General features: G+C 41.6%; 1 protein-coding gene, 1 non-coding gene and 1 pseudogene across 2 annotated transcripts in view; 1 reads left to right on the top strand and 2 right to left on the bottom strand.

Moving 5' to 3' along the window:
• The window catches only part of LOC103732376 (probable isoleucine--tRNA ligase, cytoplasmic), a 51,448-nt gene that overhangs the window by 11,824 nt on the left and 17,581 nt on the right, over nucleotides 1-22,043 (bottom strand). Inside the window, exons 2-4 of the mRNA XM_008830953.2 lie at nucleotides 6,737-6,854; nucleotides 3,982-4,129; nucleotides 110-193 (exon numbers count right to left, since the gene is read on the bottom strand). Coding sequence (XP_008829175.2) covers nucleotides 110-193; nucleotides 3,982-4,129; nucleotides 6,737-6,854 — 350 coding nt within the window. The remainder of the gene's footprint in view (nucleotides 1-109; nucleotides 194-3,981; nucleotides 4,130-6,736; nucleotides 6,855-22,043) is intronic.
• On the top strand, nucleotides 15,401-15,514 carry LOC115069998 (annotated as a pseudogene).
• LOC115069999 lies at nucleotides 18,184-18,308 on the bottom strand. Its single transcript, XR_003849215.1, has one exon. It is a non-coding gene; the product is annotated as a small nucleolar RNA SNORA84 (small nucleolar RNA).

The raw sequence follows: 22,043 nt of genomic DNA, 5'->3' as shown, positions 1-22,043 counted from the left end.
CAGTCAGTACCTAAAACACAACTTGAACAATACAGCTTTACGATGATACAGATTGTCTCTCTTCAAAACTAAAGACAAACATACTCACTTTCACTACTTGAACACTCACCTTTCAAGGATTTCATAGTCACTCTCTTATAGAAGGCCGATAATCTGGCTTCCATTAAAATGAACAGTTTTCCTCTAGCAACATCTATGAGAACAAAGGAAAAAGAGGACACCAGTGACACTCAGACTGACTAATTGGCACACATCAGGCACACATCTTGTGCTGAGAAGTTTCTGTCTCACCTGTACCTAGCATGTGCCCTATACACACAGAGGAACACAACAAAGAACACAGTACAACCTTACTTCCCAGATGTGCAGTACAGACACTGAAGGGAGTAAAGTCATTCATTAATTGCACCCACACCCATTTAAGGAAATTAATCTTTTCTCCTTTTAAAGATAATATATGTGAATCTTAACATTAACAACTCAGCTCATAAAGTCACTGCATCTTATAATCTCATCCCCTTAGATGGCTTCAATTCCAGATCCTTTTCTATACCTATAGTAACCAATGTATGTGAAAATGTGTAGTCTCAAACTCACAAGAGATCCACTTGCCTCTGCCTTCCAAGTGCTGAGGCTAAAGGTGTGAGGCCTATCTTTTAATAATCATGAGGTGATACTCTAGATGGTTTTTCCAACTTGTCTTCACTTAATATATTGTGACTACCTTTATGTATACCAGAACATAAAGATCTTTCTTGGCAGGGCGTGGTAGAGCACGCCTTTAGTCCCAGCACTCAGGAAGCAGAGGCAGGCAGATCACTGTGTGTTCAAGGCCAGCCTGGTCTACACAGTGAGTTCAGGTCAGCTGGAACTACAGGGAGAACTTGTCTCAAAAAGACAAAAAAAAAAAATCTTTCTTGTTTCGTGGTACTGCAGATTGATCCCAGGGCAGTGCACATGCTAGGCAAGAGCCCTATCACTTAGTTAGACCCTCAGCTGCAGATTTATTCAACATCTCCACTGGATTTTACTTTATGGAGATACCAGAACTTATTCCTAACAAAATTAATGCATGGTTAAACTTCTTAAAAAATGTCAATACCGGCCGGGCATGGTGGCGCATGCCTGTAGTCCCAGCACTTGGGAGGCAGAGGCAGGAGGATCTCTGTGAGTTCAAGGCCAGCCTGGTCTACATAGTGAGTTCCAGGACAGCTGGGGCTACAGGGAGACCCTGCTTCAAACAAACAAACTAACAAACAAACCAGCTGCAATGAGAAAAAAAAATTTTAAAAAAATGCAAAAAAAAATGTCAATACCATGTACAGTAAGAACAGATGTACAGTACATCTGTTTACCCTCAATATATTTCTGGAAGACAGTATCCCTGGAAACCTGGAGAAAATATATAAACATTGAAAATTTGATACTGACAAACTGCCCTACAAAAATCTAGATAGTTAAACTCTCACTCTAAAGTATGATATACTAGAATTTACTAGAGTGTATGTTACATATTTCTCCCCCCCCTTTGGTATATTCTTATTGAATTTTTGTGTATTTCATATACAACATTTTAATCATCTTTATACCCTCTTACCCATTGGCACACCCCCATAGCGCTCCCACACTGGATTTTATGCATTCTGGTAGTTTTAAAAAGATATTTATTTTAGTCTTTTTGAGACAGGGTCTCCCTGTAGCCCCAGCTGTCCTGGAACTCACTATGTAGACCAGGCTGGCCTCAAACTCATAAAAAAAAGGCTATTTCCATATGATTGTGCACCGCCTCCCTGGCTCTTACAATCTTTCAGTAATGGTCCCTGAGCCCTGGATGGTCCCTCTTCAGTAATGGTCCCTGAGTCCTGGATGGATGAAGTTTAATTCTGGAGTCCTGTCCAGGGACCCACTCTGCAGACTCATTCTCTACACTTTGGCCATTTGTGGCCCTTTATGTTCATTGCCCTCTATTGCATTTACAGTGGAACCTCTACACCTAAGGCTTAGGAAACATAGTGGAACAAGGGGTAGAGAGAATACTAATGCATCTCTCAACTCTCATGTTACATATTTCTATGGATCATTTCAAAGGCCTTTGTAATTCATGGGAAAACTTCTCTTAAAGCTGTGGCCACTGCCCAAGCTCTCTCACAGGAACACTGTTATAAGCTGAGTGCACATCTCCTACAAAACATGCTAAGAACAAGACCAGGTATGCAAGCTGTGCAGGCACATCTGTACCCTCCCCCACCCTGTGTGGGTGTGTTTATGCTACATTTGAAATCTGTCATAAAATCCCTAACATGCCAGGCTCACCATAAATTACCAGTGACCCATTGGCTACACATGGAAATTATGCTGATGGGATCACAGTTCCCTCACAGAAGCTGCTGCAGATTCCTGAGCCAGGATCCTGTATGTACAACAGCTATTCCCAATAGGCATCACCAAGATGTTCAAAGAGAGAAGTAAAGAACTTACCCCATACATTTTAAGACTGAATAATATTCTCTGTACATCTCATTGATCAATCACCTGCTGATGTAGACATATGGGCTGCTTCCACATTTTGGCTATTGCGTGGTGCTGCTATCAACACAGGTGTAACAGTATCTGACAAGCACCTGTTTTCACTACTTTGCATTCTTTTGTTTTCCTTTTTTCTTTGTGAGACAAGGTCTCAGGTAGCCAAGGCTGCTGGCCTCAAACTCCTCATCCTTCTGCCTCTACCTTCAAAGTGCAAAGATTACACACCAAGCCCAGTTCCTGCTTTCAATTCCTTTAACTTTGGAAGAAATGCTATACTGTTTTCCAAAGCAGCTGTATCACAGCCTTTTCCCCTCTGATAATGAGTTTTTCTCTCTTCCTCCCCATAAATTACCCAAATCTGAAAGTATATTTGTTCAAGTACCAACCATCTTTTTTCCTATAAATCTCTATGGAAAAAATTAGATGTGGATATGAGAAATATCCACCATGGAATAGTTAAGAGGCCATGTTTCTGAATCTCAGATGTTTCATCTGGAATAGGGGAATGATGTGTAAAACTTACATTGCAAACTCAAAGTTATAAAATTTACTTTGTATCTTTTACATCTTAGAACTATTTAATTTTTTGTCACTTTCAACTAGAAAGAAAACAATTTTTTAGAGGTTACTTTTTGTTTATTTATATTTTATGTATATGAGCATTTTGCCTACATATATGTAGGTGGACATGTGGGCAATGCCCACAGAGGCCAGAGACAGTGTAAGATACCCTGGAAATGGAGTTATAGATGACTGTCAGCCACCATGTGGGTACTAGGAACTGAACTTGGGCTCTCTCCAAAAGCAGCCAGTGCTCTTAACCTCTGAGTCATCTCTCCAGCCCCAAGGTTACTTTTTTTCTCTATTCTCCCCTCTCCCCTCTCATTTTGAAACAGGGTCTTGCTATGTTTCCCAGGGTGACCTCAAAACTCAAGATACTCCCACCAGTGTCTTGTGTGCTGAGACAACATACCTGTCCCTATAGCTTATCTTTTTGATTAAGTAAAATTCTGTGGAAAATTTTTTTACTAAAAGAAATATAAGCTTTTATACTTCCATAAACTTATGTTGTTCATGCTAATCACAAGTAACTAGGTGTCTTAGTTTGTTTCTCCATTGCTGTGACAAAATACTCTGACCAGTACCAACTTGGGGAGGAAAGGGTTTATTTAGCTTACATATTTTTTAACCTAGAGGCAGGAGCTGGAGCACAGGCCATGGAGAAACACTGCTTACTGGCTTGCTTCCCTGGCCCCTGCTCAGCCCACTTTTTTATGCAACATAGGCCCACCTGCCCAGGGGTGGCACCACCCACATTACTCAACAATCAAGAAGATGCCCCATGGACATGGCCACAGGCCAGTCCAATGAAGGTAATTCCCCAATTGAGGCTCCCTCAACCCAGGTGTGTCAAGTTGACACTAAAGCTGTCCAGCACAGTAGGCTTCTACTGACCTTTAATCTTCACATACTGTGTTTCTGGATTAACACATAGGGCAAGGTTGCTAGGTAGAGTCCAAGGAGTGGTTGTCCATGCAACTAATGATGTATTTTCATCTTCCTCCAAAAGGAAAGTTACAAATACTGAAGGATGCTGAACATCCTGAAAGACATTGAGGGAAAACTGTTTTACAAATTTGCAAGAGATGTAACAAAAAGGAAATGTCTGAAAGGGAACTAAACAAATTTAATTTTCACAATAAAATGAGCTCTTAAAAAAATATCCTAGCCAGGCGTGATGGCACACACCTTTAATCCCAGCACTTGGGAGGCAGAGGCAGGCGGATCTTTGTGAGTTCAAGGCCAGCCTGGTCTACATAGTGAGTTTCAGGACAGCTGGGGCTACAGGGAGACCCTGTCTCAATAAGACAAAAATAAAGTATCATTCAGCTATATTTAAAAGATGCCCTAACAATTATATGGAAATCACAAATATAAAGCATTGTAAGATACAGGGTATCTTACAAAGATCAAATGAAATAGGGAAAACATTCTCTACAATGACAGACACTTCTGCTTACAACTGTAAGCTCTACTAACATAATTTCCAAACCTGGTGTTACAGGACGGAATTCACAAAAAATCACCAACACCACTTTAAGTAGCAAGGTAAATTTTATTTTTCGACCGGCCAGGCTGTCTATCTCGGGAGTAAAGGTAGCCCTGATGATTGTCAGGTCAGAGTTTTTATAGGATTACAGAAACATTATTCAAACGGGACATTTGCGAACCAATCAGGTTTGTACAACATAGCAGAACTTTGAATCTATTAATCAACAACCAATCATTAAACAGACAAGTGATACAGTCATATAACTTGACAATCAACTTTGTAATTTTACAATTAGTCAACTTCCTAGCCATAACACGTACAGTAAAAAAGCTGAAATCAGCAGTTACCGGGTGGTCATACAATAACAGGGTGGTCTTATACTTTCTGCCAAGGTGACCTAAAATAGCAAGTGAGTTATAGAAGCGAAAACAAGCAGTTATCCAGATGTAAAATGTCTGGAATTAGTACATTCCATGGTTCATAGCTAGGACAATTTGCCAAGACCCAAGGTTGTCCCCCTTTTCCTTTTGGTGTGGAGAAAAGTTGCTAAAATAGCTCTGAACAAAATGGAGTAACTTAGGTAAGTTTGCTGAGCCAGTTCACTGGGCATGAAACAAGACTTCCAAAAAGTCAGTACCTTTTAAAAAAGAAGGTTACGTGAACTGGCAAAAGTTAAAACATTTAATGAATACAGACAAAGATACAGTTCACGTGCTCAAAGACTCACTAGGGCTTATCCTCTCCACTAGATGACATAAAGCAGTCACCACAGTGACAGCAAGTAAAATCAGAGAACAGATCCTAATACAACTCAGCATTTCAATTAAATCTTCAAAATACTTTTTTTTAATATTTTATTTTTATTTTCTGTGTATGAGTGTATTGCCTGCATGTATGTGAGTGCACCCATGTTGTGCAATGCCGTGGAGGTCAGAAGAGGGCTTTGGATTCCTCTGAACTGGAGTTAAGGATGGTTTGTGGCCATCATGTGGGTCCTGGGAATTGAACCCAGGTCCTCCACAAGAGCAGTCACTGCTCTTAACTGCTGAGCCATCTCTCCAGCCCCTTAATTTTTTAATTGTATGTGTTTGAATGTATTAATTGCATGTGTGTAAGTTCACCCATATCATGGAATGCTCATAGAGGACAGATGATGATATCGGATCCCCTGGAACTGGAGTTACACAGATGGTTGTTAACTGCCATGGGTACTGGGAATTGAACCCAGGCCTTCTGCAAGAGCAGCCAGTGCTCTTAACCACTGAGCGATCTCTCAAGCCTCCAACATACCTTTTTTTTTTTTTTTGGTCTTTTTGAGTCAGGGTCTCCCTGTAGTCCCAGCTGTCCTGGAACTCACTATGTAGACCAGGCTGGCCTTGAACTCACAGAGATCCGCTTGCCTGCCTCCCGAGTGCTGGGATTAAAGGCATGCGCCACCACGCCTGGCCCAAAATACCTTTTAAGTGGCATACAACTTTAATCCCAACACTCAAGGCAGAGGCAGGCAGATCTCTGTGAGTTCAAGGCCAGCCTGGTCTACATAGTTTAGTTCCAGGCCAGCTGGGGCTACAGGGAGCCTCTGTCTCAAAAAGACAAAAGAATTAAAAAAATTTTTTTTAATGATGTATATACATGTGTGCCTGTGTGGGCATGTGCATGTGACTGCAGGTACCTGCTGAGGCCAGAGGCGTCAGATTCCACAGGAGCTGAACTTATTGGCAGTTCTAAGTCACCCAATGTGGTTGTTGGAACTGAACTTGGTTCTTCTGGAAGAACAAGTTCTCTTAACTGCTGAGCCATTTCTCTAGCCCATGCTCACAACACCTTTAACAGATAATATTATGAAGAACAGTAACTGGAAGAAAATGTCAGACCTTGATTTGTTAAGCACAAAATATGATCAAAACAAAAAATCTACCACATCTAAGTTAATACATAATAAATCCAGTGAGGGAAAAGTATCCCTCTTTTTAATCTAACAGAGCCTCCAAGTGATGACTGGCAGTATCATTGGCACTCAGTAGTAACAGATGCCTGGCATCGATACTCCATATTGCGAATAACTGGGAATACTCACGTTGATCACAAGCAGTCAACTTTTATATAATAAGCCAATACTGAAAAACAGCTTAGGACGTCTTTACCACATTATAGTACCTTGTAATTCTTGTGTGACTCAAAGTTGGAGAGTGGAGTGCTGCATGCAGTGGAGAAGGGCATGACTTTCACGCCCCTATACACAAGGCCTTTGTCATAGAGTTGTGTGAAGACCCACCTGGCAAGTTAAGAGATAAGAGTTTTAGAAATCAAAAATCTTTTGTTCAAATGCAGTTATGCCAATTTCTACTTAGAGTTTTCTTCTGCCAAAGAAGTGAAAAAAAACAACACATCATTTGGTGGCTTTAGGTAAATCACAGCATCAATGCCCAAATGTAGATTATAGGAGAGCTACTATCAAGGCAGGGAGGTTGTTGGTGGTAGAGAGCTTATTGAAAATGTGCAGAGTCCTGGGTTCAATCCCAAACACCAGAAAAACAAGCAACTATCTACTGATAAGAAAAGTTGTCCACAACAATTAAGGCAAATAGTAGCTAAACAAAAGGAGAAGGAAGCAAATATTAGAGCACATTGAACACTGACTTACCAATGATGTAAATCTCCAGCTATCAGCATACTTACTTATACTAAAATTCTTAGCGATGTTGAAAGAACAAATTCTTATCAACATATTAACTATGGTTGGAATTTGGGAACTTTCTTTGGGTTTCTGGTGTATTATTTAAATTTTTTAACAGGCAGGTTTTATAAAGCAATTGAAAAGTACAAACCACTAGGATTAGAATCATCTCGCTTTTCTACAGCTAATTAAATATTTTAATGAACATTAAAATGTGTTACTTTAAGGTAATTATAAATGGATACCACAGACATCGATGTCACCTCAAATTCTCCTGTGTTGATTATTCACTTCTCCCAACTGGATAACAGACTGTATTGTGGGAATCCTTGCTTCATTCTGCCTTTATTTTTTCACTCTTCATTTTCTACTTACAATATGCCTAGGGTAATTTTTGTCTTTTTGAGACAGTCTCTTACTAAGTAGCCTAGCCTAGCCTTGAATTACAATTCACATACTCAGCCTCCTCAGCACTTGGATTACAAGTGTGCACCACTACCTACAATCAGGATAACATATAGACTACACTTTTTCCCACAGGGCTGGGGACATATCTCAGGGATAGTGTTTGCCCAGCACATTTAAGACCTTGAGGATAATCCTCAGCACCACCCCAAAACAAACAACAAAAAAAGAGCAATGTCAAAAAAACTTATTCACTTGTCAAAATGTCAATTTAAATTTCTTTTAAAAAGTATGTTTTCTTGATCTTTTTGAGACAGGGTCTCCCTGTAGCCCCAGCTGTCCTGGAACTCACTATATAGACCAGGCTGGCCTTGAACTCACAGAGATCCACCTGCCTCTGCCTCTCAAGTGCCAGGATCAAAGGCATGTGCCACCACACCAGGCTTAAAAAGTATTTTTCATGCTATTTTCATGGCTTTAGAAAAAGGTAAATATGCCTTTATATATATTATATATAAATATATATAATATATATAAATAAAAGGCCAAGTTTTTTACATTTATTTTACTTATACATATGAATCTGTATGTGGGTATGTATACATGAGTGCACATACCCACAGAAGGAAGAAAAGAGCATTGGATCCCCTGAAGCTGGAATTACAGGAGGTTATGAGCTACCCAACAAGGGTACTAGGAACTGAACTCTAGTACTCTGGAAAAGCAGCAAGTATTCCTAACTGCTGAGTCATCTTCCCAACCCCGATTTTTTTTTTTTTGTCTTCTTTAGACAGGGTCTCCCTGTAGCCCCAGCTGTCCTGGAACTCACTATGTAGACCAGGCTGGCCTTGAACTCACAGAGATCTGCCTGCCTCTGCCTCCCAAGTGCTGGGATTAAAGGCGTGCGCCACAAATTCTCACCAGCGTGGTGGTATACACATACGATTTCAATATTTGCCTGAAATTCCAATTATTTGAGGGGCTGAGGATAGGAGATCATGGGTTTGAGGTCAGCCTAGACTATAACCTGGCCTCAAAAACAAAACAAAACAAAAACATCCCGAGTTGAAATCCAATCTTCAATTATAGCCTATGATACAAGAACATTCACAACAGAGGAAAGAATATTAGATAAACATAATATATTAAGAAAGAGGCTTAAACTTAAGAGCCATAAAATTATCAGTGTGATTTCAGGCCACTGCACTCACTTTTACCTCCAGTAGATCCACAGGACTCTGAATCATGTGGGAAATACTTTATATACTCAAAAGCATTAACTCAATCTAAATTGTCACTACTAGAGATACTTCCACTATTAGTGGCATCTCATTACTTTTTGAATTTATCATCACTCTACATGCCTTCTTTATATGCCATGTGCTCAAGAATACCAAGCCTTTAAACACCGAGAGCTTTGTTTCTTTTTGTGGCGCTGGGGGAGGGGAGGGTCAGTCTAGGGCCTTACATATGCTAGGCAACTGCTGTTCCACTCACTGGTCTGTAGTCTCAGTCCTTGGACTAAGAAAATTAAACAATTTTTTTTTTGGCGGGGAGGATGAAAAGGTTTATTTGGCTTAAATGTTCCAATCACTGTCCTCTGTCATCAAGGGAAGTCAAGAAAGGAGCTCAAGTAGGTTCCTGAAGGTAAAAACTGGCAAAAACCAGAGGAATGCTGTCTACTTGCTTCCATTTTTAGACAAATTCTTAAGAATTGTGAATTCGAGGCCAGTGTGGGCTATACTGTGAGTTCAAGATTACCTTGCGCTACATAATAATTTGTCTAAAAATTCCAAGGACTGGATGGAGTTGGAGAGATGGTTCAGAGGTTAAGAGCACTGGCTATTCTTACAAAGGACCAAGGTATGATTCCCAGCACCCACATGGTGGCTAACTGTCCATAACTGGAGAGGAAGAGACAGGAAGATTACAAGTTTGAGTTCTGTCTGGGATACATAGTGAGACTTTGTCTCAAAATATCAAGACTGGGGCTAGAGAGATGGCCCAGCCATTTAAGAGCACTTACTGATCTTGCAGAAGATCTGGGTTTACTTCTCAGGACCCACATAGTACCTCACAACTACCTGTAACTCCAGTTCCAGGAAATTCAACACCTCTTCTGGCCTCTGCAGGGTGTTGCACACACATGGTGTACATAAATTCATGCGGCACACACATATAAACATAAATTTAAAAAAATGTGGTTCGGTGGCAGACTGCTTGCCTAGAATTTGGAAGGCCCTATGTTCGTTCCCCAGAACCAAGGGCAAAAAATAAACTAAAAACCCCCAACTTTTTAATTCTTCTGTACTTTTTTTTTAAATGTGTGTGTGTATTGCCTGCATGTGTGTAAGTGCACCCATGTCATGCAATGCCCACGGAGGACAGAAGAGGCCATCGGATCCCCTGGAACTGGAGTTATGGACAGCTGTTAGCTGCGATGCGGGTACTGGGATTTGAACCCGGGTCTTCTGAAAGAACAGCCAGTGTTCTTAACTGCTGAGCCATCTCTCCAACCCCAATTCTTCTGTACTTTTAAAACATTAACTTAATAAAAGCAAGATTTCCTCAAGGTTGAATTATATACCTTGGACATTTTGCAACCATGATGATGTTGCCTGTTGACCCAGTAATGATTCTCAGACTAGTAGAGAAGGTCCACTTAAGACCACCCAATAAGACTGGCCTTGCTTCCATTGTCTTATGTAGCAAAAAGCAAATTTTCATTTGTAAATATTACCAAACAATAATTAATTTCAGCAGTTCATTCAAGTACACAATCCCTTATACTTTTTAAAAAGATATTTTATCTACTTTTTAAATTTTATGTGTATGAGTGTATTGCCTGCATGTATGTAAGTGCATCCATGTCATGTAATGCCTGTGGAGGTCAGAAGATGGCATTGAATCCCCTGGAACTAGAGTTACAGACAGCTAGGATTCAAATACGGGCCCTCTGCAAGAGCAGCCAGTGCTCTTAACCAGGAGCCACCTCTCCAGCTCCACACAATCTCTTATGCTTAAAAGTGATTTTTCCTGCCAGGCATGATGGCATATGCCTTTAATCCCAGTACTTGGGATTTAGAGGCAGGCTAATCTCTATCAATGTAAGTCCACCTGGTCTACTCAGCGAGTTCCAGGCCAAGCCATTCAGAGCTACATAGTAGTGAGATCCTGTGTAAAAAGCAAAACCAAAACAAAAACTCAATTCTCTTCGAATTTGGTACACATTAGTTTGGGGCAGGGAACCCCAAAACACCAAAAACCAAACCAGAACAACCCTTTACTTGACATTAGATTATACTCTTTAGTCTACTTTGCAGAAATACAAACACATTTGAACCTACTAGAGCTCTTCTACACTACAGAAGATGTGCATACTCTATTGTATTTCCAAAATCTAAAAATCTGAATACAAAAATATACCTTCTCTAAAATCCAATAATTAAAGACTTGAAAACAAACTGCTTCATGCAAGCATACCTCTCCTCTAACTAATGCAAAAGAATATGCATCATACTCACAATTTTAATAAACCTACCAGACTGATTCCATGAATTCTGGATACAGAGTCTTATAGTTGTTATCAAAGTCAATCCATCAGCCAAGTCTGGTAACAGCAGACTTAAAAGTATGAATAGGGGCCGGGTGTGGTGGCACATGCCTTTAATCCCAGCACTCGGGAGGCAGAGGCAGACAGATCTCTGTGAGTTCAAGGCCTGCTTGGTCTACATACTGAGTTCCAGGACAGTTGGGGCTACAGGGAGACCCTGTCTCAAAAAGACCCCCCCCCCCAAAACAAAGGTATGAATAGTACAGTACTAGAAAATTGAGACCTAAGCCGGGTGTGGTGGTACACGCCTTTAATCCCAGCACCTGGGAGGCAGAAGCAGGCGGATCTTTGTGAGTTTGAGGCCAGCCTGGTCTACACAGTGAGTTTCAGGATAGCTGGGGCTCTAAGGAGACCCTGCCTCAAAAAGACAAAAAAAAAAAAATTGAGACCTGACAGTTTTTTACATACAAATATTTTGTGAAATCATAATAATCAATGGTTCAAGTAAACTTATATGTGTCCCTGGCTGATTCAGAAGTTCAGGCTGGCCTTGAACTTGTGGTGATCCTGCTGCCTCTGCCTTCCCTCTGCCTTCCCAGTACTGGTATTACAAGTGTGCACCACCATGCCTAGCAAATACTCACTAATAAAAACCTACCAAAGCCATCATTTGGTGAACACCAGAGAAATGCCCATAGTTAGGAAGAATCATTAATGGATGCTAAAATTAATGACTGAAAGTACTGAAAGAAAAAGAACATTGGAAATAATATTCCCCTAAGATACTTATTTCAAAGAAAAACCTGGGGGCTGTAGGGATGGCTCAGTGATTAAGAACACTTGCTGTTCTTCCAGAGAACCCAGGTTTGATTCCCAGCATCCACATGGAGGCTAACAATCATTCATAAGTCCAGTTCCAAGGGATCTCACACCCTCTTCTGACCTCTATAGGCAGTGCACACACATGGTGCACTTACATACATGCAGGCAAAATACACATTCACATAAAATAAAAATAAATAAAATATCACGACAAGCATGGTGGAAAGAGGAAGAGAGTATTGTTGGTTATATTACAGTTTTCTGCCTTCTGAGTAGAAGGATGTATGGTGCGTCGCTTGACTCCCGGCGTGGTGTGTGCGGGCACCCTGGGGTCTCCGCCACACCTGGCTAGTCCCAGCGTGAGTCTGGCGGAAGCGATGTGGGGAACGCGCCTGGGCTCCCAGACGCACTCACTGTGGATGTGGCCCAGGGTCAGGTGTGCGTGCACTCTCCTGCCGTGGTTCTGGTCCCCCTGGCTAGCTAGCAGCTGGCGGGCCTGGCCGGCCGCGCCTCTCTGGAGACGGCAGGTGTAAAGACTTCTCTGATGCTGGCTGTAGCTGATAGCTACACACTTCTCTGGAGCGGAGAGCTTCCTCTGCTACTAGAGTATTATCTAGTCGAGATCCCGCCTCTATTACACCCTTGTACCCTTCCTCAGGATTGCGGAGTTCTGGCCAGTGAACTCCACAGGGAAGAGGCACGGAGGCGGGGAAAGCTGGGGTATCCGTGGTTCGATAACAGAGAGTGCTGCTCTCCGGTGAGATCAGGTCGCCGGTAGTAAGACACAGGACTCAAGGCACGGCTTAGTCTGTGTTTACTGCTTTATTGTATCTCTGCTCCTTGCTGTCCAGCTCTCTGCTGATCCAGTTTTCTGGGACCCAATCTCCGGGACCCCGTCTCTGACCTGATCTCCCTGTCTCTGACCTGATCTCCTGGTCCCAGTCTCTGACCTGATCTTGTAGAGACAGTAGAAGAAGTCTTAGCTGATAGGTACTTTTAGGATGCCTCATTTACATAGGGCGGTGGGCTTCTATCAGGCTATCAGACAATGCCTGATTTAAAACCTGGTAGCTCCTGTGCTGGAGGGCATGTATTTGTGGCGAGCACTTTAAAAGAAGAGTCAGGGAGGATGCCAGGAAGGCACTCTGCTATGAAGGAATTTGCAGCACATGGTTTCCGAGCTCGTGAGCTATCCGGACGTGAAGAGACTTCTACTTGCATAACAGAGAACCCCAACACCCAGCACTTGGGAGGCAGAGGTAGGCGGATCTCTGTGAGTTCAAGGCCAGGCTGGTCTACATAGTGAGTTCCAGGACAGCTGGGGCTACAGGAAGACCCTGTCTCCAAAAAACAAAAAATAAATAAATAAAATATCAATTAAAAAACCTGAAACTTCACAAAGGAAAAACTAGATAGCCAGACAACATCTTAAATAAGACATCAATTCTTGTGACACAGCAACACACAGGCATGACATTACTTCTGTGTCATTCTTGCCAAAATTGCACACCTAAATTGGGTCATGAGAAAACACAAGTCACTGAAAGAATTCTATACAATGCTTTGCATACATTCTTCAAAATGATAAGGTAGCAGCTGTGGATACAGCTCAGTGATATACAGTAGCACCTGTTTAGCACGCACAGGGATTCAATACCTAGTAACCTTCCCTGCCCCCCAAAGGGACAAGGTCATAAAAGACAAAGACTAAACAAACATTCTACATCAAGGAGACTAAGAAGACATGCTACTAGCTACAATGGCTAATCCTGGACAGGCATTTGGATCAGAGATAAAAATTAGTGGGCAAGAAGTGAAACTCAAGATCTATATAGTATCTTATTAATATGAAGTTACTGCTTTTGTGTGTCACCGAAGATGTCAGCAACTGGAAACGGTAGATGAAGGATACAGAGGAATGCTCCATATTGAGTATATAGTTTTTAATATGCTTGAGATTATCTCAAAAAGTTAAAAATTTTTAAGAAAACAAAGAAAAGCAGCAGATCTGTATTTCAGTTGTATTCATCCTCACCAGAACTCTTCCCCTCTGGTGATCAGTCTGGAAAAAAAATAAGCTCTGACTTTCATGTTGATGGAACCAAACTTTATATACCAATAGAGTGAAGCTACTCAATGTCCAAGCAGGACAGCACAAAGAACAGAAGCATAAAAGGACCATGAGGAAAGCAAGGTGTGGTGGCATGTGCCTGGAATCCCAGCACTCAGACTGTTGAAGCAGGAGGACCTTGAGTTCTGAGCTACAGAATGAAACAAACACAAAGAACATGAGGAAATAGATGGAGAGAGACTTAAAGAAAAGGAAAGAAATACTATACACCAAAAGAAAACACTCATTGGGATTTGGTACCTGATGCAATCAAGGGGATTAATGTTTAAAGGCTAGGGAAGTAATACCATTGTACAAATTCTGAGGAACAGTAAGCTTGAGAGATTGAAGGTAAGATGGAGAATATTGGGGAGGGCAGCCATTATTGTAAGGTTTTAAAATAAGAGGAATGGGTCCAAGCTTAAATTCTAAAAAAATATCTAAATTGCCAAGTACAGCGGTACATGTATGATCTTAGAACTTGGGAAGGTCAGGTGAGAGGAGAGCCATGAGTTCAAGGCCACCTGGGCTGCACAGTGACAACCAGGTTAGTCAGGGCTACCTAGCAAACCCTCTCAAAAACCCAAACCAAACCAACAAAGCCTCTGTGTTTTTATACTGAAACATCCAAGTAAGTCTGTCTGTCAGAACATCATGATGTTTATCACTGTGGGGCTAGAAGTAGAATAATTATCAAACCTCAACTTAATACATAAAAGAAAAAAAAGAGGGCACAGTTTTAACTAGCAGGGTTGGGTGCTGAAGCTAAAAACCCTTCCTTGTGCATTCACAATATAAAAAGGAGGGTCAATCCAACCCCTTATGTCACCACCTCACATGGACAGCCATGCTTTGGGGAACATTTCATAAAAAGCACAAGGGATGATAAGCCATTTAAACTCCCATTCCAAAAGTAAACTTCCTATTGATTCTACTGAAAACACGCAACATACCCTCCACTCAGTAGACTATCTCATCACAATGGCTCGGCACTGTTTGTTATATTCTGCAATCCCCATTTTCACCACATCCTCTGGCCCTTCAATTCCCAGTGTTTTATCAATTTCACATTCCTGAAAATACAATGTAAGATAGTTAACGACCTTACCTTATGAAACAAATACAACTAAGCAACTCTAGAAAACAAAACAGCTTTAAAAAAAAACACCCCCCACAAAAAACTACACAGAAAATTAGTAATACATAATAATACGGAAACGAAGAAGGAAGTATCTGACATGCTTATAAGTAATCAGCACATTTGAACTGGTGAACAAAGACATTAAGGCAGGTGCAAAAATAAATCCTCTTCTGTAACCCAGAACTCGCTGCTCAGTGTGAGTCTTGATATATATATGAAGGAATATAATACTGAAGACAGCTCAAAGTGATGATGGCACTGATAATGAGGTTGATTCAAAGATCATAGAGTTGATAGTTTAAAAGAAAAAAACCCATCAAAATACCATAAAGACTGGAGACTCAAATGTACCACAGGTAGGCCATGAGAGTCCCATCCAAATCTTCTGTCAACATGAAACCCATTCTGGTGAGTGTATCTTGTAACTATATCTTTAAATGTCCCTGCAAGTATATGTCCATAGTGAGGTAGTCCAGCTGCAAAGGGAGGCCCATCATAGAAGGTAAATCTAACATAATAAAAATACATTGCCGGGCATGGTGGCACATGCCTTTAATCCCAGCACTTGGAAGGCAGAGGCAGGTGGATCTTTGTGAGTCTGAGGCCAGCCTGGTCTACATAGCAAGTTCCAGGACATCTGGGACTACAGGGAGACCCTGTCTCAAAAAGACAAAAAAAAATCAAGTCATTTTAAAACAGCAAAAATTTAGGACATTCTTATGTAGGTATCACAGTTGAACATTTTGTGGTGGGGAGGAAGCAGCAAGACCAGGCGATTCAGACATAACTGATTAGAAGTTTACTGGAGGCCCTGCCTTCAGAAAGGCAACTAGTTATGAGAGAGCTGAGGAGACAGTTATGAACAAAGAGTAGAGGCAGAAAACATTGTAGCTGTCTGTGGGGCTTATATTTAAGTGCTAAGTGCTATGTGAGGGTAGCGATGATTTAAAAATATAAGAAAGCAGTGTATAAACTCTATTCAAATGACTTCCAAGAACTAAGAACTCTCTTACTAATGTTCATTCCTGAGTATGTATTATGTCCACAACTGAGAGACTCTAAGCAGTATCTGCATGGATGGAAGTCCTATGAGAAATGGCTACTCGTAAGGACTCTGTCTTTACCAAAGAAATTTACATACTTTGGCCTATGTTTTGATTGCTTTAAGCATTCCTGGAAACAATTAAATTTGGGCCAGAACTGCAAGATTTTCTCTTCTTCAGCAGGAAAATTGATGTTTTCTAGAACTTGTTCAACCATTCTGTTGCTGTAAGAGAAATCAAAATTGCTATGGTTACAAAGTAATCTAGGACTAGCAAGATAATAATTACTAAAATGGGAATACACACTACTTCATACATACTGCATGTGTAAACCAACAGCTTTAGTGGGTAAAATTTATATACCATAAAGTGTATGCTTTAAAAGTGCATAATTCAGCTGGGTGTGGTGGCCTACACCTTTAATCCCAGCACTGGAGAGTCTGAAGCAGGCAGATCTCTGAGACTGAGAACAGCTTCCACAAGTTCTAGGCCAGCTGGGGCAATAATGAGACCTTGTCTCAAAAAACAAACAAAAAGGGGCACAATTTAGGTATTTTTTAGTATATTGAAAAGGTACGTAACCACCCATCACCACTATCTAATTTCAGAACATGTTCAAACCTCCCCTAACTATTGCAATCACATTTTCACCCACTTCAGCTCTGGCACCCTCTAATCTTCTTGCTAACTCTATAATGATGGGCCTATTTACATTTCATATAAAATGAAAAATTATCTGTTAATGTGGCATGTTGTGTCTGGTTTCATTTGCTTAGAATGTTTTCAAGGGTCATTAATACTATAATCACATTGATACTTCATATGGCTCACCACATCTTATTAATTCACCAGTTTACACATTCAAGTTCAAATTTCCATTCAGGGGCCAGTGAGATGGATCAGTGGTAAAGGCACTTGCCAATAAATCTGACCACCTGAGTTTGATACCATATGATGAAAAGAAGATAATTAACCTCAGCAAGTTGATATCTGATCACACATCTACTATGGCATGTTCATTATCTCCCCCTACTTGCGAAAAATAAATGTAATAAAAACATTTTTTGGGGGGGTTTTGAGACAGGGTCTCCCTGTAGCCCCAGCTGTCCTGAAACTCACTCACATGTGGACCAGGCTGGCCTTGAACTCAGAGAGATCCGCCTGCCTCTACCTCCTGAGTGCTGGGATTAAAGGCGTGCGCCACCACGCCCAGCATAAAAACATTTTTATAAAACCCAAATCATGTGGACATGTTTTCTTTTCTCTTAGGTATATAGTTATGAATGGAATTTCTGGATCATATAACTGTCACTTAACTTTCTGAGAAGCTGCCAAAATGTTTTCCAAAATGACTGTACCACTCTAGGTCTCCCCCAGCAGTAAACGGGAGTGCCAACTTCTTCATATCCTCCCTACCCATCCTTACTGTCTAGCTTTGCAGTACAGCTGTCTTACAGGATACGAGATAATACTCAACTGTAGTTTTGAGTTATATTACCCTAATGACCACTGATGACCTAATGACCATGTGCTTTATAGGCCATTTGTGTATCTTCTTAGGATATTTATTCAGCCTTTGCCCTTTTTAAAATGGGTTGTCTTTTCAAGGCTGAGGTTTAAGAATTCTTAAAGGGGCTAGAAAGGTAGCTCAGTGGTTAAAAGTGCTTGCTGCTCTTCAAGTTCATTTCCCAGCACCCATATCAGGTGGCTCATAACTGCCTCTAACTCCAGTTCTAGGGGATCTGATGCCCTCTTTTGGCATCTGCAGACACTGGTACACATCTGGCCTACACTCAAACATAAATATAAATAAATCAAATACAGAGGTCATCACCACAGCACTTCAGGAAGAACAATGTACCAGTGACTGGGTTATGGCAGCTGCTGAGAAGAAACAGCTCCCATACATAAATCACAGGATTTCTCTGGCCCACTGTACCCACTGGAGAACTGTACCTACCTCCAGCAACCACAGGGTGGAGGGAGGAGATGAGGTTGAGGAAGGGCATGTCAACACTGCCAGGTAATGTACAAGAATGCCATTCTGTCCTCTGCCTTCTAAACACAACCCAGGCCTTCCTTCTTCACTGTTCTGTAACTCCTTCAGGCCATTTTGGCCTCAGCTTCCTCTGGCTGCTCCTCTTCCTTTTTCCTTTCCTTATACAGCCAAGGTTGGCTTACTCCCTGTGTAGCTAGGGATGACTCTGAACTTCAGATCCTCCTGCCTCTACTTCTTGAGTGCTGGGATCATAGGTAGGCTTTTAGGAGGTATGGGGGATGGAACCCAGGGCCTCAAGCATGCAAGGTAAGCATTCTATCAACTGAGGGAACTCTGCTACTTTTAAACTACTTTTCTTTACCTTCACAAATTTATCTCAACATATCTTTTTTTTTTTTTTTTTTTTTGGTCTTTTTGAGGCAGGGTCTCCCTGTAGCCCCAGCTGTCCTGGAACTATGTAGACCAGGCTGGCCTTGAACTCACAGAGATCCACCTGCCTCTGCCTCCCAAGTGCTGGGATCAAAGGTGTGTGCCACCATGCCCAGCCTCACCATACCTTTTAAAAAAGATTTTATTTATTTTTATTTTACATGTATGGGTGTTTTGCCTGCATGTATGTAAGTCATAAATATACTACATGCATGCAGTGCCCATGGAGGTCAGAAGAAGGCGACAAATCCCTTGTAACTGGAGTTACAGCTGGTTGCGAGCCTCCATGTAGGTGCTAGGAACCAAACCTGGGTTCTCTGTAAGAGCAGCAAGTGCTCTTAAACACTGAGTCATCTCACCAGCCCCCATCTCAGTATATCTTGAGAAAGTACAATGAAACTCCTTAGATCTTGATAGGTGTTAGCATATAACTGTCACACCAGCACCTGGGAGGATGATCACAGGTTTGAGGAAAGGTTAGATTCCATAGACTGTCTGAAAAACAAACATGCTAGCATCTTGCTACAATTGATTTCTCTTTTAACTCTGCTAAATGGCTCCACCACTCTTTTCATTACTCATGCCGAGTGCCTTTTCCTGGGGCTATGTGAATGTTCAGTCAGTCCAGACAGTCCAGACACAATGGCCCAAAGAGCCGGCTCAGTGGAGAAAGGTGCCTGCTGCCATGCCTGATAGCCTGAGTTCAATCTCCAGGATCCACATTCTGAAAAGAACTGACTTCTGTAAGCTGTCCTCTGAGCTCCATATATGCAGTGGCACACACACATTTGCATGCACACAATCACACACAAAATAAAATTTTTTTTTAAAAAAAGGAAAAATCTGTACACAAAGATACTTGGACATGAAAGTTAAAGATAATCAGGATGAAATTTTTTCTTGTCAGATTCAGACAAAATTAAAAGCTAGAACATTAAGAATGGGGAGGACTCATGTTTATATACTGCATAAGCACTTTCTAAAGGTTCAAAAGAGGGGATGGATTGGGACCCTGGTTTCAATCTCTAGCATCAAAATAAATAGATAATCCTTTTACTGGACCTCCTAGGCCATGGTCAGAGCTTACTAGAGCATGTGTATTCCCACTGAAATACTCTGCTACTCTCAAATATCAATCATTAGAGAACCTTCCCCTCATTCTTATTTAGGTTGACACATGGAAGCACTGCTATTGCAGAGGACCTGGGTTTGATTCCCAGCACCCACATGGAGGCTACAAACTGTCCTTAACTCCAGTTCCACAGGAATCTGACACCCTCTTCTGACCTCCATGGCATTGCACGACACCAGTGCACTCACATACATGCAGGTAATACATTCATACATATAAAATAAAAATAATATATAAAATTTAAAAAAAAGATTTGGGATCAAACTCCAGCATCATCAAAAAATAAAAACCACCCCAAATCAATCAATCAATCAGCCAAAAATCCTTCTGCATCTGCAAGGCACTCTGGTTTCAGGAACTCTGGAAATACCCAAATACAAGGATGCTGAAATCTCAATACATATAAAATGCAGAATTTGCGTAAACAAACATTCATTTCCTTGCATATTTTAAATAATCTAGATTACTTATAATATCTAATACATTTTTAAAAATCAAATGAGAAATTTAGATTTTTTTAATTAGTTATTTTTTTGGAGACAGGGTCTCCCTGTAGCCCCAGCTGGCCTGGAACTAACTTATGTAGAACAGCTAGACCTCCATCTCACAGAGATCAGCCTGTGTCTGCCTCCTGAATGCTGGGATAAAAGCATGCACCACTGTATCCTGCTAAAGTTATTTTTTATGTATATACTCATCTTTTGCCTGCACATATGTAACTGCACCTTTGCATGAAATAGTTAGTCCCAGAGGCCAAAAGAAAGTAACAGATCCCCTGTAACTGGAATTATGGAGGACTGATGGCCATCATGTAGGTGCTCAGAACGGAACCTGGGTCCTCCAAAAGAGAAGTCAGTCCTGTTAACCGATTAGTCTTCTCTCCAGCCCTAATACTTAATACATTTTAAATGCTACATAAACAGTTGTTATACTCCATTGTATTGTTAGGGAAAGAGGAGTTTACTGCTTGTCTGAATTTACTGCTTGAATTTACTTGTTTGAATTTACTGCTTGTAACCAATTAACTCAACTGGAGACACAGGCATCTGGAGGTAGGGGCAAGTGCTGCAGCCTCTGGAGCCTGACCTGTCTGATCTGTGTCGTGTCACGTAGGCATGTCTGCTTACACAAGATAACAGGGAAGGGTCGGGCCAGGCATCCCTCCCCGATTGGGACTCCTGAAGGGAGTTGTAACATTTTTCTTGTTTTGAAGTTATTGGTTTGTGAAATGCTTGCTTTGAAACTATTGGTTGTATAAACACGGGCTTTTGTGTAACGGTTGTGGGAGCCTATATAATCTTTACTTGAAATTGCCTCAGGGTCGATCACTCTAACCAGACCTGAGTGTCTTGGAAGGACGGTCAGCCCCATCTAGCTGGTTTAATAAAACTGCTTGATTTTTGCATCTCCATACTCGTGCATTTGTTCTCCTGAAGAGACCCACCGAGTCATGGACCCTAACATTTTGGGGGCTCGTCCGGGATTCGGGGGGGGCTTCTGGGGGAACAAAGGATGAATGGAGGCAGAGTTTCTTTTCTCCGGACAGGGCAGTGTAATTCGAGGGTCGCCCCCTCGTGTCTGTAAAATCCAGAATAAAGCGAGAGTCGCCATCTCGTGTCTGGTCTCGGGTTAGTAATCCCAAGTGAGGATGTCCAGGTTCAAGTCCCGGCACCTAGGTGAAAGTCCAGGTAACCAGCTCTGGCCCTAGGGTCTGAGTGTCCCGGCCCTAGGAAGGAAGCCTGCCATCAAATCTGGCGCCTGAGGAGGAAAAAATTGAGCTGGTCACTCTGAGGCAGTCTGAGTGGACGCCATTTGGGAGAATCACGAGAAGTCTCGGGGATCCTGAAAATGAGAGTGGTGAGTGCAGCGCGCATCTGAGCGAAAGAAGGACCGGTCCGCACGAATGTGATTCAATGTGGTGCGTGTGCTGGATGGTTGTGCTAATTGTCTTACTCGGGGGGGGTGTCTGGTTTTGTATTTTTCTCTACGCTCCCTATTTTAAACCTTCCCTTCCTCCTTTTCCTTCCTTTTATTCTCAGTCTAAGTCTTCGCGTGGGACCGTTAAAGGCGAAAGAGCAATTGAGGTTTTCTGGTCAGGGTGAAAGGCTCTTAGCCCTCTTAGCGGACCCCGACTGGCCGCACGGGTGGAGACA

The sequence above is a fragment of the Nannospalax galili genome, unplaced genomic scaffold (genome assembly GCF_000622305.1).
Source record: "Nannospalax galili isolate Female #2095 unplaced genomic scaffold, S.galili_v1.0 scaffold1115, whole genome shotgun sequence".
In the NCBI taxonomy this organism is placed as follows: domain Eukaryota; kingdom Metazoa; phylum Chordata; class Mammalia; order Rodentia; family Spalacidae; genus Nannospalax; species Nannospalax galili.
This window is presented reverse-complemented; position numbering and strand designations above follow the sequence as displayed.